The 21,949-nt window shown below is 38.8% G+C and overlaps 1 protein-coding gene across 6 annotated transcripts in view; it reads right to left on the reverse strand.

The window, feature by feature from the left end:
- The window catches only part of CLASP1 (cytoplasmic linker associated protein 1), a 148,359-nt gene that overhangs the window by 35,385 nt on the left and 91,025 nt on the right, over positions 1–21,949 (reverse strand). For 3 of the 6 annotated variants that reach the window (XM_072040766.1, XM_072040765.1, XM_038181773.2), the window contains 7 exons: positions 19,202–19,305; positions 16,921–16,944; positions 15,726–15,970; positions 12,075–12,138; positions 10,512–10,675; positions 9,461–9,539; positions 8,566–8,709 (listed from right to left, as the gene is read on the reverse strand). In XM_072040766.1, coding sequence (XP_071896867.1) covers positions 8,566–8,709; positions 9,461–9,539; positions 10,512–10,675; positions 12,075–12,138; positions 15,726–15,970; positions 16,921–16,944; positions 19,202–19,305 — 824 coding nt within the window. Of the gene's footprint in view, positions 1–1,101; positions 1,198–8,565; positions 8,710–9,460; positions 9,540–10,511; positions 10,676–12,074; positions 12,139–15,725; positions 15,971–16,920; positions 16,945–19,201; positions 19,306–21,949 lie in introns of all 6 variants that reach the window. The other 3 variants (XM_072040768.1, XM_072040767.1, XM_072040764.1) reach the window with 2 other exon arrangements.

Below are 21,949 nucleotides of genomic sequence, written 5' to 3' on the forward strand. Positions count from 1 at the left end.
TAGCCCTTGGAGCTTTAAAATCTGTGAATTCTCAGTCTGTGACCGGTTAGAGAACATTTTCATAACCACTGGTCATTTCTGAAAATCTTGGTCCTTGTTTCACTGGATTACTGAAGGAGTAGATTAAAACACACCAGTAACAAAAATCTACTTCTGTACATAACGTACAAACACTCTCCATGCAACACTCATGCTTGATGACACATGATTTGAAGAGAGCAATACCTGAACTTCCCTTTGCCCTTGCATTCCCATACCATTACCAAGGAACACTAATCCATCTCCTTTCAGCGAGAAATAATGTAGACCCTATAGATTATCTAATCTTAACGAGGCAGCTCTCTGCTGGCTCAAGCTAGAGAAACCCCAGTAAATAGCCTGCCTGTGCTAGTGAGGGGGTCTGGCTCCATGTCAGGTTGTTGAATCATTTGCAAAGGATTGCTTATGCAACTTCATTATTTTCCTTATAACAATGCAGCAAGAGATCAGGTTCCACAAGCTGGCAACAGCTCCCAAAGTTTCATATTTATGCCAATGCAAAAGTCATGCTGTCTGACTGCCAGCTGCTGAAGGGACACAAGTGCTTTTGCAACTTGGAAGGTTTTGTTGCTGTTGTTGTTTTGCCTTTTTTAAAAATTATTTTATTAGAATCCAGTAACCTCTGCAAATTAGTTGAAATATATTAAAGACTTTTTGAAGCAGCTTGGGCTTATTATGCAGAATGATCAGGCTAACTGGAAAAATGTTAAGGGGGAATGCTGTCAGTGGCCTAAGCTTAATACAAGCACCTTATGGTTGCTGCTGCAGCTGGTCCGATAACAACCAAGCAGAATGAGCAGCTACTTGCCTAACTATTCAAAAAGTTTCAAGTTACTCAAACCTGTATCAGCGATGGGCTCACTACATTATCAGCCCCATAAAAGGGGAGGACCCCAAACTGTTGAGACAAAAACAAAAAGTAACAGAAAAACGCAAAGCCAAAAATTACTTGACACACAGACACACTTTCTTCAAGCTCCTAGTCAAGGTCTCTTTACACAGCTAGACCACTGAGACTGCAAACTAGATTAGTGTGATTAGTACACATAGCTTTTAGTCTACCTGTTTACATTTCTCTTCCAAGTTTCCTTCACCGGGCCCTGAGGAAGCTGCAGTTGTCCTAGCTGGCAAATCCTCACCTACCCAACTATGCATGGTCTGGGTTTGACAAACAGGAAAGTCGATATTATTTAAAGAAGGCATTTCAACTAAATCATCTAAACAGTACACGTGCTATGTTTTTGCAGAAGAGTTTTAATCAGTTCCTTGCTTAACCTCAAGAAACAAAAAGCATTAATATTTGATTTAACTACAGGAACATTCCTTTCAGCAGAGGGCAGCAGTGACTGAAAGTTATATTCAGCCACAATTCTCATGTTCACTGATTATCCATCCCTTAGAGCTCCTATGAGGTGTTACTTTGGCGGCTTCCGGACGACGTCCATAACTGCTTGAGAGGCCCTGCTGAGGTGCAGAGCCTCGGTGGCATGCTGCTCTGAGATGGCACCAGGGCATCCCGGGAACAGGAACCTGCATCTGCCCATGCCTATCCCTGCAGATGGGTCTCAGAGTTCAGAGCAAGATACAGTTGAGAACTTGCAAACTCCTGACTCCAGCCTGGATGTCAGCCTAATAGACCAACACTGTCTACAGACACCTTCTGTAATGTGATTAGTCTGAAGAAGGTGTGCATCTACTCACTTTTGAAAAAATATACTCTGTATGCTTTATTCATTTCATCATTCAGCCTAGGGTAAATGTGGTTTCGGTAATGTAAGGCATACTGGAACAGAGAGACACTCATGTCCCTTGGACTTACACTAATCTGCAGATCAAATATAGATCCACAAAGATCAGGAGGCAACAGAGACACATTAGGCAGCTTGTATTAGCACACGTTGGCATATGGCAATGCTTCGATCCTCTGATGAGCGCAGCTGATGTTAAGTGAGTTAATTCACTTCCACTGAGTGTTTAGGGGCTTTAAACAAGCGTTATTGAGGTGTACTTTCCAGCAGACAATTAACTGTGATTGGGCACTAAGGTAAAAAAGAATAAAAATGGCTGCCAAACAAGACCGCCTCTTTGTTCCCTTTTTGGGTCTATAATCAGATGAGAATAGCCATCCACATTACTGATATGGTAATATGAAACATCATTGTCATCAGTTTGTACATAACTCAAGCACGTTAGCTTTATTTCCAGTTTTTAAATATACAAATTCCCAAGAGATTTGTATTAGAATATGCTGTTTACATCCATATCCTGAACAGGAAGAAATTGTTTTTAACAGATTTACATATAGAATTAATATACAGATTAAATCCACACTGTTTTATACAGCACACAATATATCATGAAAGGTTTTTACAAGTCCCAGATGGTTGCATTACATGTGTCAAAGGCATCTCAAACAAGTGCCAACTAGACCTATGCAGCACTGAATCACCACATTCTCATTACAGCTGTAGGATGGATTAAGACTCCCTATGCATGTTGTTCTTCTGTCACCTGGTCACAGCAAAGACTTATAAAAATGTTCAGATTACTTCAGGAGAGCCAGATATTATCCCAGAAGTCAAGCTGATGAAGGCTACACTGAGTAACTGCTTGTTATGAAATGGCATGTGAAGTAGAAATGGGTTGAAGGAGCTCCTATGGTACACCTGGCATGATGTAGGTCTGAATTGAGAGAATGGTGAATCCCACACGTAAGCTAAGGAGGAACAAAAGTTTCTGAAGACTGTAACAAAAATACGCCCTTTAAACTGCAAGGAGTTTCAAATCCTGATTTTCAAAATAGACCTGTCACTTATACCTACATAGGTGCACATATATTTTTCTATAGATGGCACGTACACAAAAATATTTTGCCCATACACATAGTATAAGCATGAGTATTCACATCCTATGAAGCAATTTCTTACAACATCAGGCACTTACAGTTTGAAGCAAACTGAGAAAAGGGAACTACTTCTATTAAAAGCTAAGCATCAGAGGATCCTATAAGGCTGTACATATCCAAGAGATTCACTTTAAGGAAATCTAGCCCTGAAACCGTGTTTCCAACAAGCATGCCATGATTTTCTTGCAACTAATGCTGGGAAAAGCAATTTACCTTACACTGCATACACTAAAAATATTTGGGCTCTCATAGGTCTCTAGCATCAAATTCAAAACAAACAGAAAATGAGGGCTACTGTTTTGGAAACATAGTTAGGACACCAAGATCCTTTTTGTTCTAACAGCATTAAATCAAGTAAACACTGAAGTCCACCAAGTGTCAGTTTTGATACATTACACTATTTTTCCCCTAACAGCAACTAAGTTAAAATGCCTGAAAGGAGCTGCTCTTTGCATTTAGATCTTGTCTGACTTCTTTAGTCATCTCCTTTGACTAAAAGGCTCGTCTCAGAAGTACGGACACAGTCCGTAAGCCTGAGATCAAACCCTGAGGCCTGGTTCTCTGGTAACTTGATCCTTAACGGAGTCAATGAGACACGCAAGTCGTAGGCATATTGCAAAAATGCTGGAGAGCCCTCCAAGCCAGAGAGGCGAGGCCCTGCCTACTGGGGAATATTAAAACGATTTGCCATTCAAAAGCATTTGTGTAAATGCCCTCTCCGCCACTGCTACTGTAACAGGCCATGGTCAGCAGTATTCATTGCCCAACGCTTAAGGATGAATGATGCCATGTCAGCTCACCAGGAGTCTTTGGGCGTGCTTTTGCAGTGAAATTTCTGTCACAGAATTGCTTGACTCAGCCTGACACTAAATAGAAAATTCGAGCTCCAGCAGAGATTTTAGAGGTTTCGTGACATCAAGCTGCAAAGGAGTCCAATTTCATTTCCTTAGTAGTGTTTGCTTTTCTGTTGGTCGCTAGTCCTGTTATAGACACTGAAGCATTATTTTGCCCAAAGTTTCTTCAGGTTTTAGGTATTGTTTCCTTTTCAAAGTGACAATATTCAATATTTCTTGAGAAACAACATCTGGGACAACTAGTTGAAGAAATATCTGTTAGTTGTCTGAGCATATGAAGAATTTGTTGCTGTAGCTTTCTTTGAAATCTTCCTCATCTTCTAGACTAACTCAGATTCTTGACTAATCAGTTATTAAAAAAAATTGGTCCCAAACACATTTTCTTTGCACATCTCCAGACTTCACCTGCAAGCTAAGTGACAATCCAAGGACCGCCCTACTACCCCTTGGTCTGAGGGGGACTTGATCTTCATGAAAATCCAAGTAATACAAGCACTCTACTGAGCTTTTTGTTTCACTATGACACGTCTAGTTTCTTACCTAGTCCCATGCACGGTCTGTACTCAAGGGCAGCTCAGCCAAACCCAGTTATAAGGGTGACGGTTGGGGGAAAAAAAAAGTTTCCCCAGTTACGTAAGTGGAAGGCAGAACACGATGTGCACATGACACGAGGCTGCCCATAATGTGTAAAAATAAAATCAGGCTTGTAAAATAAAACTACCATATGAATGTTTCATCAACAGAGAAGCGAGGCAGGATACCTGGCACAAAGGACAATTTCTTCTTCCCTTTGATTCGAAGCCCAAATCACAATCATGCAAAAGCGATCTTGTCATTTATTAAGGGCAAGTTGATTGGCAGGACAGTGGGCAGTGGCACTGGCCCTTCACCTTGGGAGGCCTCGAACCCCTTCAACCTGTGCCAAGTCTGAACACAAAGATCCTGCACGTCCTCACAGACACCCCACCCCTCTGTGACACTGAGTGCTCGTGTTTAATAAAAACTTCTATTCACCCGAGCCCTGGACACGAGGCTTCCTTAGGCTTTGGCCTGAGTCAAATTAGAAGCCCTCATTCTGATTTCCACTCCTAAATTGATGTCTCCTTTCCAAAATCAAAGTATTTTCTCACACAGAACCCAATCCTGTAATCCAAATTCAGTAAGAATTTTACATTTATAAGGATTGCAAAATAACTTTGCTAGAAGAATTAGTGATAGCATGGTGCAGTCACTGACCATGACCATGTCATCAGACCAGTCATTAACTGGGTTACCATTTTATGCTATTTTTCTGTGTGGTAGTTAACTGGCTTTTGTAGAATGATTTCACGAAATCATATATATATATGTGTGTGTGTGTGTGTATTATATATTATATATTATTATATATTTTTAAACAAAAAGTCAACATAATTTACACCCTGTCAATAGAGAGGAAAAAAAATTCGGACACGTTTAGACACTAGTATTTAGTGTCACATAGATCTATGTCCTGCCCGATGACATGTTCTGCTCAGGGAAAAAGCAGGATTCAGCTGCATGTGTACAAATCACCAACAGGTGCTCTCACTGCATCCGAGGGCAATATTTGAAACCCATCTTAGTTTGCTGTGCAATGCAGCACAATCTGTTTCTACCTAATATCTTTTGTTTAGCATAAAGGACAAATGTCTTTCACCTTTCTTCTACTACTGTTTGCAGGAAGTGAACCTTAACTTAAACGCATGGTAAACACCCAGAAGTATTAACAATATTTAAAACAAGACAAATATTTACCTCTGACACACTGCAGATCACCTTATTTACAACTTTAACGCCTGACAATAATTTTGACCATACATAATTCACTGCTACTTTCAACAGCGTAAACGGTTTCTACCCTGAGAGGGAATCAGTACTCAGTACTCTATGTTCAGAGTACTTTTTTTTTTTTTTTTTTTTTTGGTAACAGAGTTTACATTGAGCTGGATAGATATTATTTAATATGAGAACATAAAGCACTTTATGCACAACAGCATTTCCTTTGACTAAGTTTTGTTCAGTTTGAAAAAGGTCTTTGGACTAGACGCCACTTTTTGTTCTATTTTTCGCCAGCATCATAACGCTACGGAGGGCTGGGATCTCCATGACCATCACATACAAAACAGCGATGGACACTGATACCACTAGTAGAAGGATAATCCTACTGTTGGCTGATAATATAACCCATTTCTTGAACAGATTCATTGATTGCTACCACGGGATAAAACCTGCATGACAAATTGCCACGTGCACACAATAGCCACACACTTTACATATTAATTGACAGCAATCTTTTATATATTTTGCTACTAGCACGAGCAAGCTTATTTTACCTTCTCTACTAAGGCAAAATCCAGACAGGGTAGTATGGCCACCACACACCCAAATGCTACTTGCATTAAGATAGCATTCAGTAATTTCAATCTAGGTAAGAACCACAGTGCCTGTGTGACTAAATTTCCTGTAGGAAGAGCTGCTGCCTTCACAAGCAGCTGAGCACCGGCATTGCTGTTCTATCCTCAGCTGCAGTGATATACAAGGACTAGACTATGACAGCCAAGACTGCTCAGTACCCAAAATAAAGTTGGCTCCTGTCTTTATAGGAGCTGAGTCAATTACACGGATTATCTCAAATCCGGATTCTATTGAAAAAATATTTTATAGTTGTTACAGGCCTCCTGTAGTACCTGAAACTTTGTAGTCTTAGTTGGTTCTCCTTCTACCCATGTTTAAGCTATGACAATGTTTTTAATCGCATGGCCTGCTCTGCACTTAGAGAACCTCAGACCTCGAAGGTTATCTGCAGAAATCCCTTCCAGGACAATAAATCTTCTTGATATAAAAAGCAGTACTTTTTTTCCATGTTGTTGCCTCCAAAAAGGACAATTTTAATTGTGTTCTTCAGAACATTTCACCTGTCTGGGTTAGCCCTTATAATCCTGTTCGTTACTGCATAATGAATTTATTAGTCTGTTAACTATAGTCCTGACAGAGATTATGGACAAGGATTGCTTATAAATCCTTTGTAGCAGTGTTTCTTCTAAAGCCCTTAGTTTGTACTATGCTCTTAATAAAATCATAGTACAGCAACTGTATGATGAAATAGAGGTCACCTGGGCATTCATTTTTAGTATCCTAAATTAGCCTAACTGCGCAATAATTTGAAAGCTACAGGCATCAGAGGCAAATCCAAGTCACGTGCAGACTTAATAAAGAGAATTTGGATTCAGTAATCTCTTATCAGCCCCCAAAGCCCTCCCCAGGTACTGCTCAGGTGGAGCTGGCTGGAAGTTTTTATCAGAGTTCTGCAAGTCTTTGAGACAGACAGACACTGCACTGTGAACACACACTTCCCACACCATAACTTCACAGCTAACAGCCAAATTTTCAGCTGCTGCAGATACCGTTCACTCAACTTTGCATGCAGCAATGATGACCTCTAATGGTGGAATATTTCTTCAGCTGAGAAACATGCGGAAGTTTTGCTATTTGCTTTTCAATGTATTATTCTAGTTAAATTAATTTACAACTCCCTCTTGCCTGCCACTAGCAGAGTAAACTGCTAGGGGTTTACTTGAACTGTAAAAGGGAAGAAACTGCTCTTTTGTTATTTAATTCTTTCTGACTTTGTATATGAAAATATCAAAAGGAAAATGCACATTCCAGATTTAATTCTACGAGTTAAGTCACCCTTTAAGGACTCTCTGAGACTACCTTGTAAAAACAAATTGCAGTCATGCTAGTGCAAATAAGCCCTGGAGAAAGTCTTCTAAAAAATAGATGAGACATTTTTCTCTAGATGTAACCAAATGTATGCCAGAAAGCAAAAAGCATGCACGCAAAAAGCTTCTTTGAAGTCTTGCCAGCTATCAGATAATGAATATTGAATATCCTATATATTCAATTCATATATATTCACATATATTGAATAATCAGGTGTGGTGTCTTTGATACCCAATCATCAATTAATCAGAATCAAATAATCAAAATAATTTTATTTCTAAACTTATAAAATACTAATATGCTATTCTAGTATTAATTCAATTCTAAGTGTATGTAGACCATAACATTTTCACACAATCTGTATATTCTGATATGACTTCTTCTGATTTATTTATTATTAGCTGGGGGGAATTGGAGGTAATTTTAAGTTGCTACAGATGCCAGGTACATCAAACAAGGTATCATTTTTCTCTTGGGAGAGATGAGTATCACTACATGCTCCATTTTAGCTTACCTGGCACTCGCATCTACAGCAAGGAGAAAAAAAGAACACATTAACTGTATTATCTAGGACTGACCTAAATGTGCCATTTTTTTCCAGGTTGAGATAAACAGTTTTTAAAAGAAAAGAGTTGAGAACCCTCGGCAGCTTACTGATTTGTTTAGTTTCTTTTAACAATATTGCAATGCAGAAGTTGTGCTAGGTTTCATTTCAGTCTACAAAGCACCTAAATAAACAAAAATCTATAGATATTTCCAGACTGTTCAATAAAAAGCGTATTTTTAAACCGTGACCCCTTTGTGTGGTAATAGTTAAGACAGCTGAGTACCTAACTAGAAAAAATATTTATGAAGAGATGCTTCAGAAATGTGTCTTTACTGAATAGGCAATTCAGTTTGGAAGGCAAGGTATGTACGACTCAAACCACTACCTTTATGACTTTTTTTTTTTTTTTTTTTTTTTAATTTCTTTCTCTTTTTAGAAAGAATAACTACTGCCAATACTTCAGCATTCTGACTTACCTTTCTCACATCTGAGCTCTTTGGTTCTGTTGTCCAAGTTATAATTCTAGATACAGCAAGTCTTGTCTCACTGGAGTTCACAAAGTCTGTTGGATCCATCTGTCTTGCCAAGGACTCGATATACTTCAGGATAGCAACTTTCACCTAAGAAGTGAAGATGTATTTGTTAATCCCATGAGCTGGCAAAAATAGGATTATCCTATAATAAACAGACATTGCTGCAGATTGACAAGACTTATGTCTTACTTGGGAAAAGAAATCCCTGTGCCATGTCTCCATGTCACATTTCAAAACCAAAAGCAACTTTCTACCCAGGAAAAGTTTTGTGTAGTGAGTCTGAAATGGCCTATCAGAACTGGCTTGAAATATGTCCTTTTGTGCATTTGTGTAAGCAAATCACCACGCTGTTTCCACTCGTATTGAATATTTTAAAGTTCTGCAAGGTGCCTCATGCCCATGGTTACTGTTCCAGGTGCTTCTCATGAGGCTGGAGCCTCAAAAGATTTAAACTTTGGGACATGGGAGAAAGAGCACTAGTCATTTGGCATACTGTATATTCCTGTCTCTGAAACAATTAAGTATCTTTTCCAGAGTTTACAGTGTACCTATAGCCTTGGAACAGCAACCTCTTGAAAAACAATCTGCACAACAATATCCCGTTAAGAAGATTCAGTAACAGAAAGCTCTGTTTCTTCCCCAAACCCTACATGCATTATGCATGTTCTGTGCAACAAACACTTGTTAAGGTGTGCTTAGGATCCCAGCTCTCTAGCTGTCCAGACTGAGCCTGGTCCCTGCTGTCCTGCAGGAACACGTTTCTTCCACTTTAATTATACCTGCCATGGCATACAAAAATAACCACATTTATGCTTCAGCAAAAAGGCCTGATACTGACCTTGAGGTTTGGTGTTTGGGTCTGATCCACAATAAACCTCATCAAAATGTTAAATTGTTGATCAAATGGAAAAGAATCCCTGTCCAAAGAAAACAAAGGCAAAAATGTAATGCTACACATGCTTCCAGGGCTAAATTAACTCAATACATAAAAACTTACATAACAGAGTTCAGCACCTATCATGCTTTTCTTCTTAAGTTTCCCACCTACTATTCAGAGAACCTCAAGTTTAAGGGTCACCTGATTACTCTTTTAATACTGACAAAACACTGCTAAATCAATACCTTTATATGCTGTTACTCTAACTGACTTCTGTACACTTAATCCTGTTTTTGGCACACCTGCCTATCCCCTCTTCATTTCAGGCTGTGCTTTCTTCCCTTATCTCTAGCAGCAGACTGGTTTCTCTTTCCCTCAGAGCTCCTACCTGTTTTTGATTTCTCTCTTCTTCCTTTTATCTTCTCTATCCTGTTTCCTCCTGGATAACTAACTATTCCTACTAGTACGATCTCTTCCTACTACTACTTATTCATTTATTATCTCTTTTCCTGGACAAGCTGAACTTAATTGTAACTACGTCCTTCGCCAGACATCCTTAGAAGAGGGCACAGACAACAGAACTAACTGGTGTGCAAAAAGCAGTAGTTTTCAAGGTCTTACCCTGATGTTAACACTATTGTTTGAACACACGTAAGATGCTCTGTACTTTGTGTTAAAGCACTGTTCATATTGTGAACACCGCAAACAATTATTTTCAATCAAAAAGAAAACTGATATCCAAACACATATTCAAAAAAACCCACCCACAGACTAACAAATGCAATCAGTTGCACACTTTAAGTGTTATGCTTTACAGTTATCTATCAAAAACAAAGGCCTTTCTAATTCAATGCCTTAAATATTGCGACATAATTTCGTTCTCATTTATACCGGTGTTCCTTAGGATTGAGGCCTCAAAATATATGGCTCTATGGCTTTCTAAAACATTCATCAGATGCCCTTCTATCACCCTGTAAAAAGCTACACAGTGTTTGCCATCTGAGTACTCTACCTGGTAACATCCAGAGCTTTTTGCACTTTTGCCTGCACAGACCCCAGCAAATCTGCTCCCATTTTCTTTAGCAACTGTGTCAGGAGAACAAAAAGCCAATCCTGCAAGTCATCTTTATGAATGATGATGAAATCAACCAGGGTTTCCAGAAACATGCTGAAGACCTATGAAAAAAACAACTGTCACAAAAAGGAAGGCTGTGCTTCAAATAGAAAATAATCAAAGGAGAGGGATTTAAAATACGAGTTGCAGAATGATTGTTATAGACAGTTTCATGAATGAATGATTTTAGTGACTACATTTTTCTGAAAAAAGAGACAATACACATCTAGAATGTGCTGTATTAAAATACCACATGAAACAAATGAAGAAAGAGGGTAGAATACACTTACTCTCTGTTGTGAATTCCACGGCAAAGCAGGCCATGCAACAAAACAAACCACTCGTTAGCACGCAGTGATCAAACACGATTGTTCAGATGCAATTTGTCAACATAAAAGATGCATTCATCGAGAGTTCACATTTTCTTAATACAAAGTACCTTCTCAGAGTTATTTAAAACATTATATACCTTGGATCAGGATACTTTCCTCTCATGAAAAGTAATGCCTTTAAAGTCAACAAGTCAGGAGAACTTGGGGGCTTTGTACAATTGTATACCCTTCTCCACTCTTTACCAAGTCCTTTCCCACTTCCCAGTTTATTCTGACTTCCAAGACACCCGTTCCACATATGTCACCTCAAATACAGAGTTCAGAAAGCATAGTGGGCAGAAATGAACCCTGAATTTATAGCAAAGGACTAAACTCTGACTTCAGTTATATTGAAGAAATTTAGTGGCTGATATTTACACTTAAAACTAATGTATTTGCAGCAGTAATTCTATAAAGGCAGTGAAGATGAGAGATCACCGCTGTCACATAGCACATATATTGGTCAAATGTGTAATAAACCACCACCTTATCTATAAATGGGAAGTATTTTGCAAACAAATAACTATGGGTCTGAACAAGGCTATGGGCCCACCTTCTCCATTCTCTAACCTACTTCTTTCTAAAAAATGCCTGTCAATTCCGGGCAAAGCCTTCAACTTCAAAGGACAATGTTTTAAAGAAGGCAAAGTGTGCATATTGCTGTTATTTTAAAATAAATAAAACTAATCCAAAACAACATCTTGATGAGAATCCATACTGCTCGCAGGTATTATACAAACCCCAGAGGACAAGATGCTTAACTATGGTTTATTACCTTTTAGACCTCACCCTATTGCGTACCACCAAGAAAATCCCTAGAGAAGTACAGATAAAACTGAACCTCCCACTTAAGGAGCAACACCCGAAAGGCATTAAGTTTTTTTGGGGAGCACGGAGTAAGATGTTCTTAGCAAGAGGAGACAGATCGAGACACTTGCCTTCAGAGTAAAACAGAAAAAAACTCAAATTTATAAATGCCAGTTTTCCCCAGCAGATGGCAGGGGTAGAAATAAAGAATATTCATCTTAGAACGATGTAAAACATAGACACATGCTAAGTCAAGAGAATGAGCCAGCCTTTGTGATCTTACCTTGCTGTGAGGGTCAGCAAACATGCGAGTAAATATTTCACATAGCCTTTTTAACTCGACTCGGCTAAAATAAATAATAAGACAATAATATTAATGATAAAGTTCTAGTTACCAAAAATAGCTAATAAATAGTAACAGCTGAAATATCTAATTCTGTTTGTTTAAACATTACTTAAGTCACACTTCTAAAAACCCTCTATCTAGGTGAAGCCTTAACTGGCATTCCACCTGCTGTGATCACCAGGGTTATGACAAGAAATGCAATGAACATGTTTTAAACTCAGGAAGCCAGGCACTTTATTTTCTGTTGCTTCCATTTTCTTCTATAGTCTGTATTGCAGAAGACAACTTGAAAAGAGAGTACTTGGGAGACATTTTCTTTCTGCATATATCAAGGTTGCTAATGCACAGAAAAACTGTGCTTTTGCAGCTTAGGAATAGGTTTGTCAGGCTTCCTTTCTGTCAGGTATTTCAATTTTTCAAGTGAAACCAGAACTTCCATGCTATTTGGGTATATACTAATCATATATATTTTGGTAATTCTCAGTAGCTTCAATGAAATCGGTCTAGAATTGCATTGTATTAACAGAATTGACTCCAGAGACTGAGAGTAGACAAATATATAGAAATTGAAGACAATCTATCAAGTAGGCAACCTACTAAATCAGAAGATCATTAAACTTACTTTACTATTAGTAGGAGATAGGTGCTCAGTAATACTCTTTTTATACAATTAGTAAAGAGTCGTCTATTTGTAAGGTACCACGCTTGAGTCAAATGCAAAACTGCTGCCACAGCTCTTATTAGCAATGTATTGAAAAACACAAGTCCTACTCTTGCTGCAATGCAAACTGCCAAAGAATGTCAAAATTTTGCTTGTTTACTGTTCAAATGAAAACAGAGCAATAAGGTAACATTTCCTGCATACCATGGATGTGATTAGGTATTTTTCGCAACTACTGTGAAACAGAGTAACTACTGAAATGCACACTGATTGCTCAGAGGAGAGCTGCTTAGATAGTGATTATATATACCTTCCTTCCAGAAAGATGTTAATTTACATTTCACCTATATATTTTCAGATATATATAGCCAGAATGTGAATAGTTTATAACTGTTTCATGTTAGCTTGTTTATAGTAATAAGTTGTTACTGTAAACTATGATAGCACTTTACAGCATAGCAATATATTTTTCAAATAGATTTGTGTGTGAAAGTCTAATCAAATTTAAAAATGGCACAAAGACAATGGTCTGCCCAAGAGCTTGATGTAAAGAAAAAGTCCTCGTAACGATGCCAAAGCAAGCTGTCAGCTTCATTCAGGATGAGACTGCACTGCCTCTAAACAACTGCCCTGCCATGCTGTCTTCATGCAGACTGCTGTTCTCAGAATGAACTATTTATTACTTTAATGAAATTTCTTTGGGGACAAGGGTTATATGAAGACCGCATGTGTAAGCATCTGTCCTACAAAATCTTGCTGAGGTGACAAAGCAAGCGCTAAACTAAAACAAGCAGTGGAAGAACATTTCCTTAAGGGACTTGTTGGCCTTGTGTTGTTCGGAAGGCCTGGCTGGGGAACCCTCAGAGAACTAGGCCACACGAAGCCGTATGAAGCAATGAGGATAGGTGTGTGCTTTGCAAGCTCATCTTTCTGGATATATAATTCACTGCTAACACAGGATCCTTCAGATCCGAGTACTAAAGAAAACCTAGCCACATCACTGCTTTATGTTAAATTTGTTATACCACAACAGACGATACCAGGTTTAATTAAAGACAGACAGACTTGCCACTTGGACTAATGACCTTGGTGATGTTCTCCATGATGCCGTGAGAACACGATGAAGCAATCTGATCATTAGTACAGACACCAAAACAACCCTGAGCCAAGGTGTAAGCAGAACAAAAGCAAACTGAAAGGAAATATAAAGAACTAAAAACAGTATCAAATTTTCAAAAAAAAAAAATAACTCTGCAGGGTGTAGTTTCTGGGAAAGGTTTATAACTATTCAGGATTGATGCCAAGAAAACTCGCTAGCTTAAGGGACTAGTGACAGCAGCACAGTTCAAACACTGCAACCAGCACAAATGAAAACAACAGTTCAGTTCTATTGGCATTTCTGCTAAGAATTACTAATGTGGATAAACAGTCCATCGCCCAATCTTCTCAGCATTTCCTGCCTCGGAATTATCACCCAACACATACAAAGCTTTGGTTATTCTCTTGCACTTCTGTGGCAAAAAAAGAATCTCACCCCACTTTTTCATGCAAGTATATGAGGTGCCACAGTTTTTTCAGACAGCTTGTTAAAAACAAAGTAAAAAGAAAAAAGACAGCATTAATGTAGGAAGTATTTTTTAAAATACTCATAAACAGACCACATCAAAAGGCATCTCTGACCTAAGAATTCTAACTACCATTTTAAAAACCTGAAGCGCTTCCCACTTACGGACTGCATCACATCATGTGAAGTGCTAGAATGTATTTATGATGGCAGGAGAATAACCTTTCCAGACTAGCTCTCAGTGCATTTTTATTCAGCCTGTTAACAAAGGCTGTAAAATATTTTCATCTACTGTGAAGACCTTTTAAAATTGAAACAATTGGACAAATCTAAGAAGGTAGGCAGTAAGCTATTCGACAATCATTTATAAACTTGGTCATAATTTAAGTTTTATATAAAAAACATATTAAGTTTATAATATTCATAACAAAAATTAAAGTGTCAGAGCTATTTGTGAATGCTATCTTCAAGGGAGCCAAAAGAAGCAACTTGTTTCCAAATTCTTTCACCATAAATTTAAGAGTAAGAAGTCTGTAGCATGAAAGCCAGTTAGTTGATGTGATTTGCTGTCTATAGCTAGCATGACACGGCTGTGTGAAGTTTCCCTATGACTACTGCGTAATTCTAAGATCTGTTTTAATGGGTGACGTGCCAAAGGTGTTTGAAGGGTTTATTTGGCTTTCTACAAGGTCAAATGTCTCTCTCTCCTACTACAGTTTCAGAGTTGGTACACCTACTTCATTGCCTTAAGAATCTTCCCTCTACATTGTAAATTACACCATTTACAGGAGACTCAAGCTTCTGATATAAGATTTTTCAAGAGTTACAAATAATTAAACCTGATGTGCTCACAAAGAGTCACAAATAATTATGCCTAACTCAGCCCTCATAAAGAGCCAAAGAACACCCAACACACTGAGAACATCATTTGATCTCATCTTTGAAATACACACACCCTGAGTGGTTTTTAGAATAATGAAGTGTTTGCTTCACCAACTAGGCTGCTGGGAAAGAAAATTTACTGAAGATTCAAATGGTCTAATGTAAAAATAGTACCACCCTTGGAGTAAATTTACATTGCCATCATTGTGGGAAATCTCACTGTGCCGCAACAAACAGGAGGCAGAAGGCAGAAGCATAGAAAACCATATGCCCGAGTCCCATCTACATTACTACTACAAATTTCACACAAACAGTAGTGATGACAGCTAAATTCTTTCTGAAAGTAATTAACTCCCACACTGTGGAGACAGCTTTCACAGCTGTTAAAGGTGCTATGTCTACACGAGGCAAGTACATATACTGACTTCTGGCTATAGCCATCTCCCTAGAATGACAGACAATACAAAGCTACAAAGGTCACCTCAGCGTCCGCTGGCTTTTCAGTAAGTTCTGAAGACCTATGAGCCCCTCCTTCCTTTCAGACCAGTTGGAGCTGGCACAGTGGTTCAGGACCTCAGCCACATCTTCAGTCTGCCGCAGGTAGTGAGGAATGCCCCCGTTCCTGGAACCATAGGAGCGCTCGGAGCAAGCACTTGATGCATCACTGTTAGCGTCATCGTCTGAGTACATCCCATAGGGTTCATATCTTCTTCTCACAGGCTTTTTCTGGAAGAGGGGAAACTCAGTGTAAGTAAATTATATATAATTACACCAATTCCCGATGAAAAGTGTTCTATCTATAACCACTAACAAAGGAAGATTAATGCTATTGTTATAGTGGCATACATGTATATAGATAGATGTCACCGAGCACTGCCTGCTTACCTCTCTCAGTAGAGCAAGACAGATCCCAGTGATTTCAGTGAGAATATTAAAATGAATGGGGGAGCAAGGACTGCCTTCCCCAGCACAAGATACTTATGCCCAGCGGAATTAGCTACAAGTAATGAAACATGTTGTTTTATTGTAAATAAAGGTCAGTTTCATTGTTACAGGTTGTGACCATACAATCTCTATTTCAAGAAAAAAGATAAGGAAGAAAAAGCTGAAGGAATCTGTGCTGGCATGCACAGTCACTTTGATATTGATAATGAAGTGACTCTAGAAATGCACTGGGATACAGGCCATCGCAATTCTCTGTTAGTTTGGGCAAGATTGTTTGTTTTTTTTGTTTGTTTGTTTGTTTTTTAAACAGAGGTTCCTAAGGGAGTTGAGTAATCAAATCCCACTCATTTCCATAGCATGGCATAAGGGGACCTAATTCCCTTAGGTACCATCTTGAACAACCTCAGTACTTACAGAATGGATGTTACAGTAATTTTGATAGCAAAACAAATTGTATACTACAAAGTAAACTCTTAAGTGAACCTTGACAGAACAGGATTGATACAACCATGTATCAGAGAAGATTGCCTATATTCTACAGTGTTTGCTACAGAATTCCTTCCAGTGTCCAGTCCTGCAGTTCTCAGACTTGTGAAGCCAGCAGAGTTTTGCTTCCACTAGGACTGCAGGAATGAAGCGTAGAAATTAACTCAAGTGCAGTATCATGGGTGTTAGCAACAGGCTGGGGAAAGTTTGAAAGTAGAAATAAAAAGTCAAGAAAGCACTAGTACCTTGCTCCTGGAGTCTCCTAACAGCTGTAGAGGCAGGAAAATATTGAAGGGTGGGAAAAAGCATAGAGAATTATGTCAGAAGCTTATGTAGGGTTTTTGTTTTTGCAACAAAAATGTATAGCAAATGTGTCTTAGCAAATTAAAAAAAACACAGTTTACGCAAAATAAAAGTGGGTATAATAACGCCTGGCATTATTTCCTATCTGCTGCACTAACACATACATCCTACAGTTTCAATTAGAGAGCTTGGAAGTGAAATTATCTGTTAATAAGTTTCAGATGGCAGATCTAAACACAGCACCTCTCTGCCTGCTTTTCAGAAACGTTGCTCCTGAAAGATACCAGTTTTGGGGAGTGATTTATTTCCCTACACGTTATCGCTAGCTTTAGATTTTAGAATCTTAAAGAAATTCTGATGTCAAGGAACCACTATCTACAATACAGCACATTTAATCAACTTCACTTAACCAGATTCTCTTTCAACCCACAGTTCTTACACTACACTTTTTTTGAAGCTTAGCTCTTTTAAAGACAACCTGGCTGGCACCAGTGACTTAAAGGCCTTAACGCCGAAATTTCCATCACCCTTTGAGCTTTTCTGACAGATCTGAGCACTGATTCACAGTATAGACAGTGTGCTTTTAGGCCAAGTCCAGCTCTTGAACAGAAGCAGTGGATCCAATGAGAACTGTAATGCATGGAGCAGAGGTCATAGATTGACCTGCTGTGTGCTTTGTTTAAACTTGAGTATTTGGCCAAGGCCATCTCTGGAGAAGTTCTTTTCACTTCCTACTGGAGGAAAAATAATACTTGTCTGAGAACAAGGCTCCTGGGTAAAAGCTGGCACCACACTATTCTCTCTAAAGGAGCCCAAAAACAGCTCTGTAAATTGCCTGTTGAGAGAAGACAACTAAGGAAAAACAAATTGGGGTGGTGGGAAAGAAGGGGTAAATAAGATCGTATCGCATCCCCTAAGATCACACCAATTCAGACTTATCAGCCAAGGTAACAGAACTACTTACTGTCCAGCTAGACTCAAAGCTTTTCCTTCTAAATGTTTAACTCTTTAATTATGCTCTGAAAAACTACAGTGGCAAATTTGAGGTGCTGAGAGCAGAAACTGACTCACAAGCTGCTGAATTTGGTAATGAAAATGCCCAGCTAACGATTTAACCCCCTAGAAGTAACAGAACCATCTATGATATGCTGTCCTAACTCTGCATGATTCACAAGCACTGTTTTATTCTTATGGAAGGAGATTTATTTATTTTTAAAGACACTTGTCTGAGTACTCTAATAATACTCTAGAAAAGGAAGCGACGTGAGCTGGTTGACAATCAAATACAAAAAGGCAAATGATGTTAGCCATCATTAGAGAAAGTAAACTAAGAAATGGAGAAAAAAGAGCATCTTTCACAAACTATGGGGCAATGTTTTTTTTTCTTGAGGGAAGATTTGAGGTATCTGCCTTGGATACACCAGGAAATACTTCCCTCAGCTCAGGTCTAGAGCTGAGGAAGACCCAAGGTACACTGGTACCCGGACAATCCTGTAGAATAATTGCGCCTGCCTCTATACATTCTCTTTCCCCCAAGACAAATGCAAAGGCTTGTGATAACACCCATCTTCGGAAGAGCAGAATACATTTTCTGGGTTCTGCCCAAGAGATTTTATACTACAATAAGATTATACAGGACAATAAAAGTTAAAAAATAGTAATAAATCACCAAATGTTTAGAACCACTGGCAGCACACTACACAAACACACTTCAGTTTAACTGCATGAGATGGTACCAGTTACAGGCAAGCCAAGCTATGAGCCAGGTGCAAGTAACAGAGCAGGAAGTGGCAGAGCTCTCAACTTTTCTTGAAACCGAATCCATAATTGACACTAGAAGAGAACACTGCGTTTTCCAGACAAAATCCTCATGCGGTTAATGACATTAATGCAAATCCCTTCACCACAGGCGCTGAGCACTCCTATGTTGCTGCATACGTCTTCCGACAGCAAAGTTAAAGCCAAACAGCTGACTCAACCCATCCCGCAGCTCCAGCATTGAGCCTCGTCAGTCTGTTTGTTAACTGCGAAGAACTGAGGTGGAACGAGGAAACGAATGCTGCTGCCAATATACCCAAACACGACACAACACAAGGTAACTAACTCTACAGCATCAGACACTGGCACATTCAGAACAAAGCTACTTAGAAAGAGGAGAACGTACGTACAGGTAACTTTAAGCCACTTTCCGGTGTCGGAAGCATTTTGTATTTTTCCTCTTACCAGTGCATCAGCCACAGCAGCCTCCAGATCTGTGCTTGTGCTCAGGACTCGCATGGCATTCACAGAAGCAGGCATCCTGCCTGGCTGTCCGAGTCCAAACCGGTCTGCACAAAAGACAACATTGAAAGGGACTGTTAAATGAATTCACATTCACTTGGAATCCTAATCAGGTGTCTGAGCAGCACTACCCAAAGGCTCTGGGAACTCTCAGTGCTTTTTCATTAAAGACTCTTTTATCCACAACTCTACGGAGTCTGCCATGACAGTAAGAAATAAACTATTGTTTGGTGGGTCCCAGAGACAATTCCAGGTCCTCGGGGCATGTCTTTTTTTTTCTTTTTCTTTTTTATTTTTTTTAAGCTGGGAAGAAGGGTATCTATTTTGTGTTTCCTTTTAATAGAAGTTGTTTCAGTTTTATTTTAATGTCGGAGGCAGACATGCAGGTCCCAGTCTGGCTCTCTGAGAAATGAACAGAAGACTTCTCATTAACTTCAGAGGAACAGAATCGTGCCCGGTGTCAGGACATGTTAATACCAGAGCACTCATCCATCCTGCAGCTTTTTCTCAGGCAAGGACGTGAGATTAGCAGCTGCAGATTAGCCTATCTTATGTTGTAAGGCTTGATTAACCAGTAGAATATCACCCTATGTCCCCCAGAATAAAAATAAAAGGTTTATTATTTGTTTGTGAAGTGACTCCAATTTTTGTTTTATTACTGTTCTGGAGAAGCAGCTTAAATGTACATTGGACTGAAATACAATTTTGAAGTTTTATGACAAACCAAAACTGATTTTTTTTTTTCTAATCAAACAATACCATCTTTCTCCCCTTGAATTTGATGGCAAAGCTCTCAATGGCATCCAAAGCAACAGGATGGGGTCTGAAGTGCCATTTACGTTCCCAGTATTAATTAGCTTACTCATCATTTGCCCAGAGTCTGAGAGAAATGTTACTGAAATGAGTATATTTGAGCAAAAGCCAAATTCAGAAAGCCATCACTAGCAGGGACATGGCAGAATCAGCGACTTGAGGATCACAGGGCAGGCTCTGTCCGCGTGGCACTTGCAAATTACAGGAGATGAGATGCACTGTTTCTGGATTCCTGGCTCATCTATAACCAGAAAGAGATGGTTTTCAGCAGTTTTTGCTTCTACCAGGGGCTGTCTTTGCTTACTCCTTCTGGGACACACCTAACCCTTATCCCCTGCCAATAAAGAGTTTTGCCAGCAATTTCAGAGGTGAACAAATCAAGACCTTCAGCTGACCCACACTGACTGCAGTCATCAAGCAGACAGAGAGAGGGATCAAGTCTCTTAGGTCTTTTATTAGTTCATCTATATTTAATTTTATGAAGGAAAATGACTGTTTCTTAAGATACGTAACTAATTGTGGGTTTCCACAAGAATGAACATTATATTCAGCAGCTCACTGTATTTATTTTCAAAAACTTATCACAAAGCATGAAGCTTTGTGTTAAGACAACGCTCTTTAGAAGCCTACTGCACTGAGATCTCTTAGGGAAATCAGCTCATACTGACCTGCATCAGTTAAATCTGAGACTGAAGCTTGCCAGTCTCCCATCCTAACTTTAAATCTGTACCTGAGTATGTCAGAGCAAGGATTAAGCTACTGAGGGGAAAATAAGAAAGATTTGATAAACCTAAAATATTTTACTGAGAAAAAAAAATGTAGATTAGCATGTATTTCAGAAACATTAGCAAAACTTACTGTTTCCCAGCTATGCAACCAGACAAGACATTTCTGATTTACAACAAAAGCACATTTTCTACAAAACACATTACAAGAGGGAAAAAAAGAACAAAACCAAAAACAAACATCTTAAAACTACTGCCAAAAAAGTAATCAAATCATGACATTTCACAAAGAAATAAAAGTTGTGTGTGTTATTACTATCCCCTTTTTTAATGCACTTGGGTTGAAGATTGTTTCCAATGTTTAGTTGAAACAGCACTTCATCCCTAACATGGAAAGATCTGTATACTCTTAATGGAAGCACAGAGAACATGGCAATGCATTAAGTCAGACTGAAGCTGAAGTCACTGCTACAGAGATAAATACTATAACAATGTAGAGAAGACAAGTATTTTCCTAAGTGCAAATTACAACTGGTATAGTATGAGGGCTGCAAAGTTCTGGACTCAGTTTTATGTTTAAACCCAACTCGATGGCATTACTCAAGTCGTTCTGAGATCAGAATTTGGCTTTATAGCTTTGAAGTAATGTAGCATCATATAATACCATTGTTACTTGTTTTCATGTTAATTTAGCATTACATTAGAAAAGGGAAGATAGTTTGTTTTTCTGTTGTTTTGGTTTTTAAATGAAGAACAGAATGACAAAGTAATTCAATTGTAGATCAGTTTAAATACCCAGCACAAAATAAAATGAAGCTGTTTAATCAAATTGAGTGAGTATAATATGGCATGCTGACTTTTATCTGACCCCATAGCTATCAGGATTTTTTTTTTTTTTTATACATCTTTCAGTGATCTTTAAATTCATAACACCCAAAGTCACCCTGGGGTTCTCCCACACTGCTGCCACACCTGAATGCAGGAATTAGATCTTAGGAGGGACCTCAGCATATCTCTAACATAGGGATGGGGACACATTTGACTCCAGGAATAACCAGAATAGGCAAGCCCAATGTTAATGTCAAGAAATAAGCTGGGCAGTGTGAGCTCTGACCACATTTGCTTGTCTCCCTAGCTAGATTAATTACACTTG

Source organism: Anas platyrhynchos, chromosome 7, assembly GCF_047663525.1.
Source record: "Anas platyrhynchos isolate ZD024472 breed Pekin duck chromosome 7, IASCAAS_PekinDuck_T2T, whole genome shotgun sequence".
Taxonomy (NCBI): domain Eukaryota; kingdom Metazoa; phylum Chordata; class Aves; order Anseriformes; family Anatidae; genus Anas; species Anas platyrhynchos.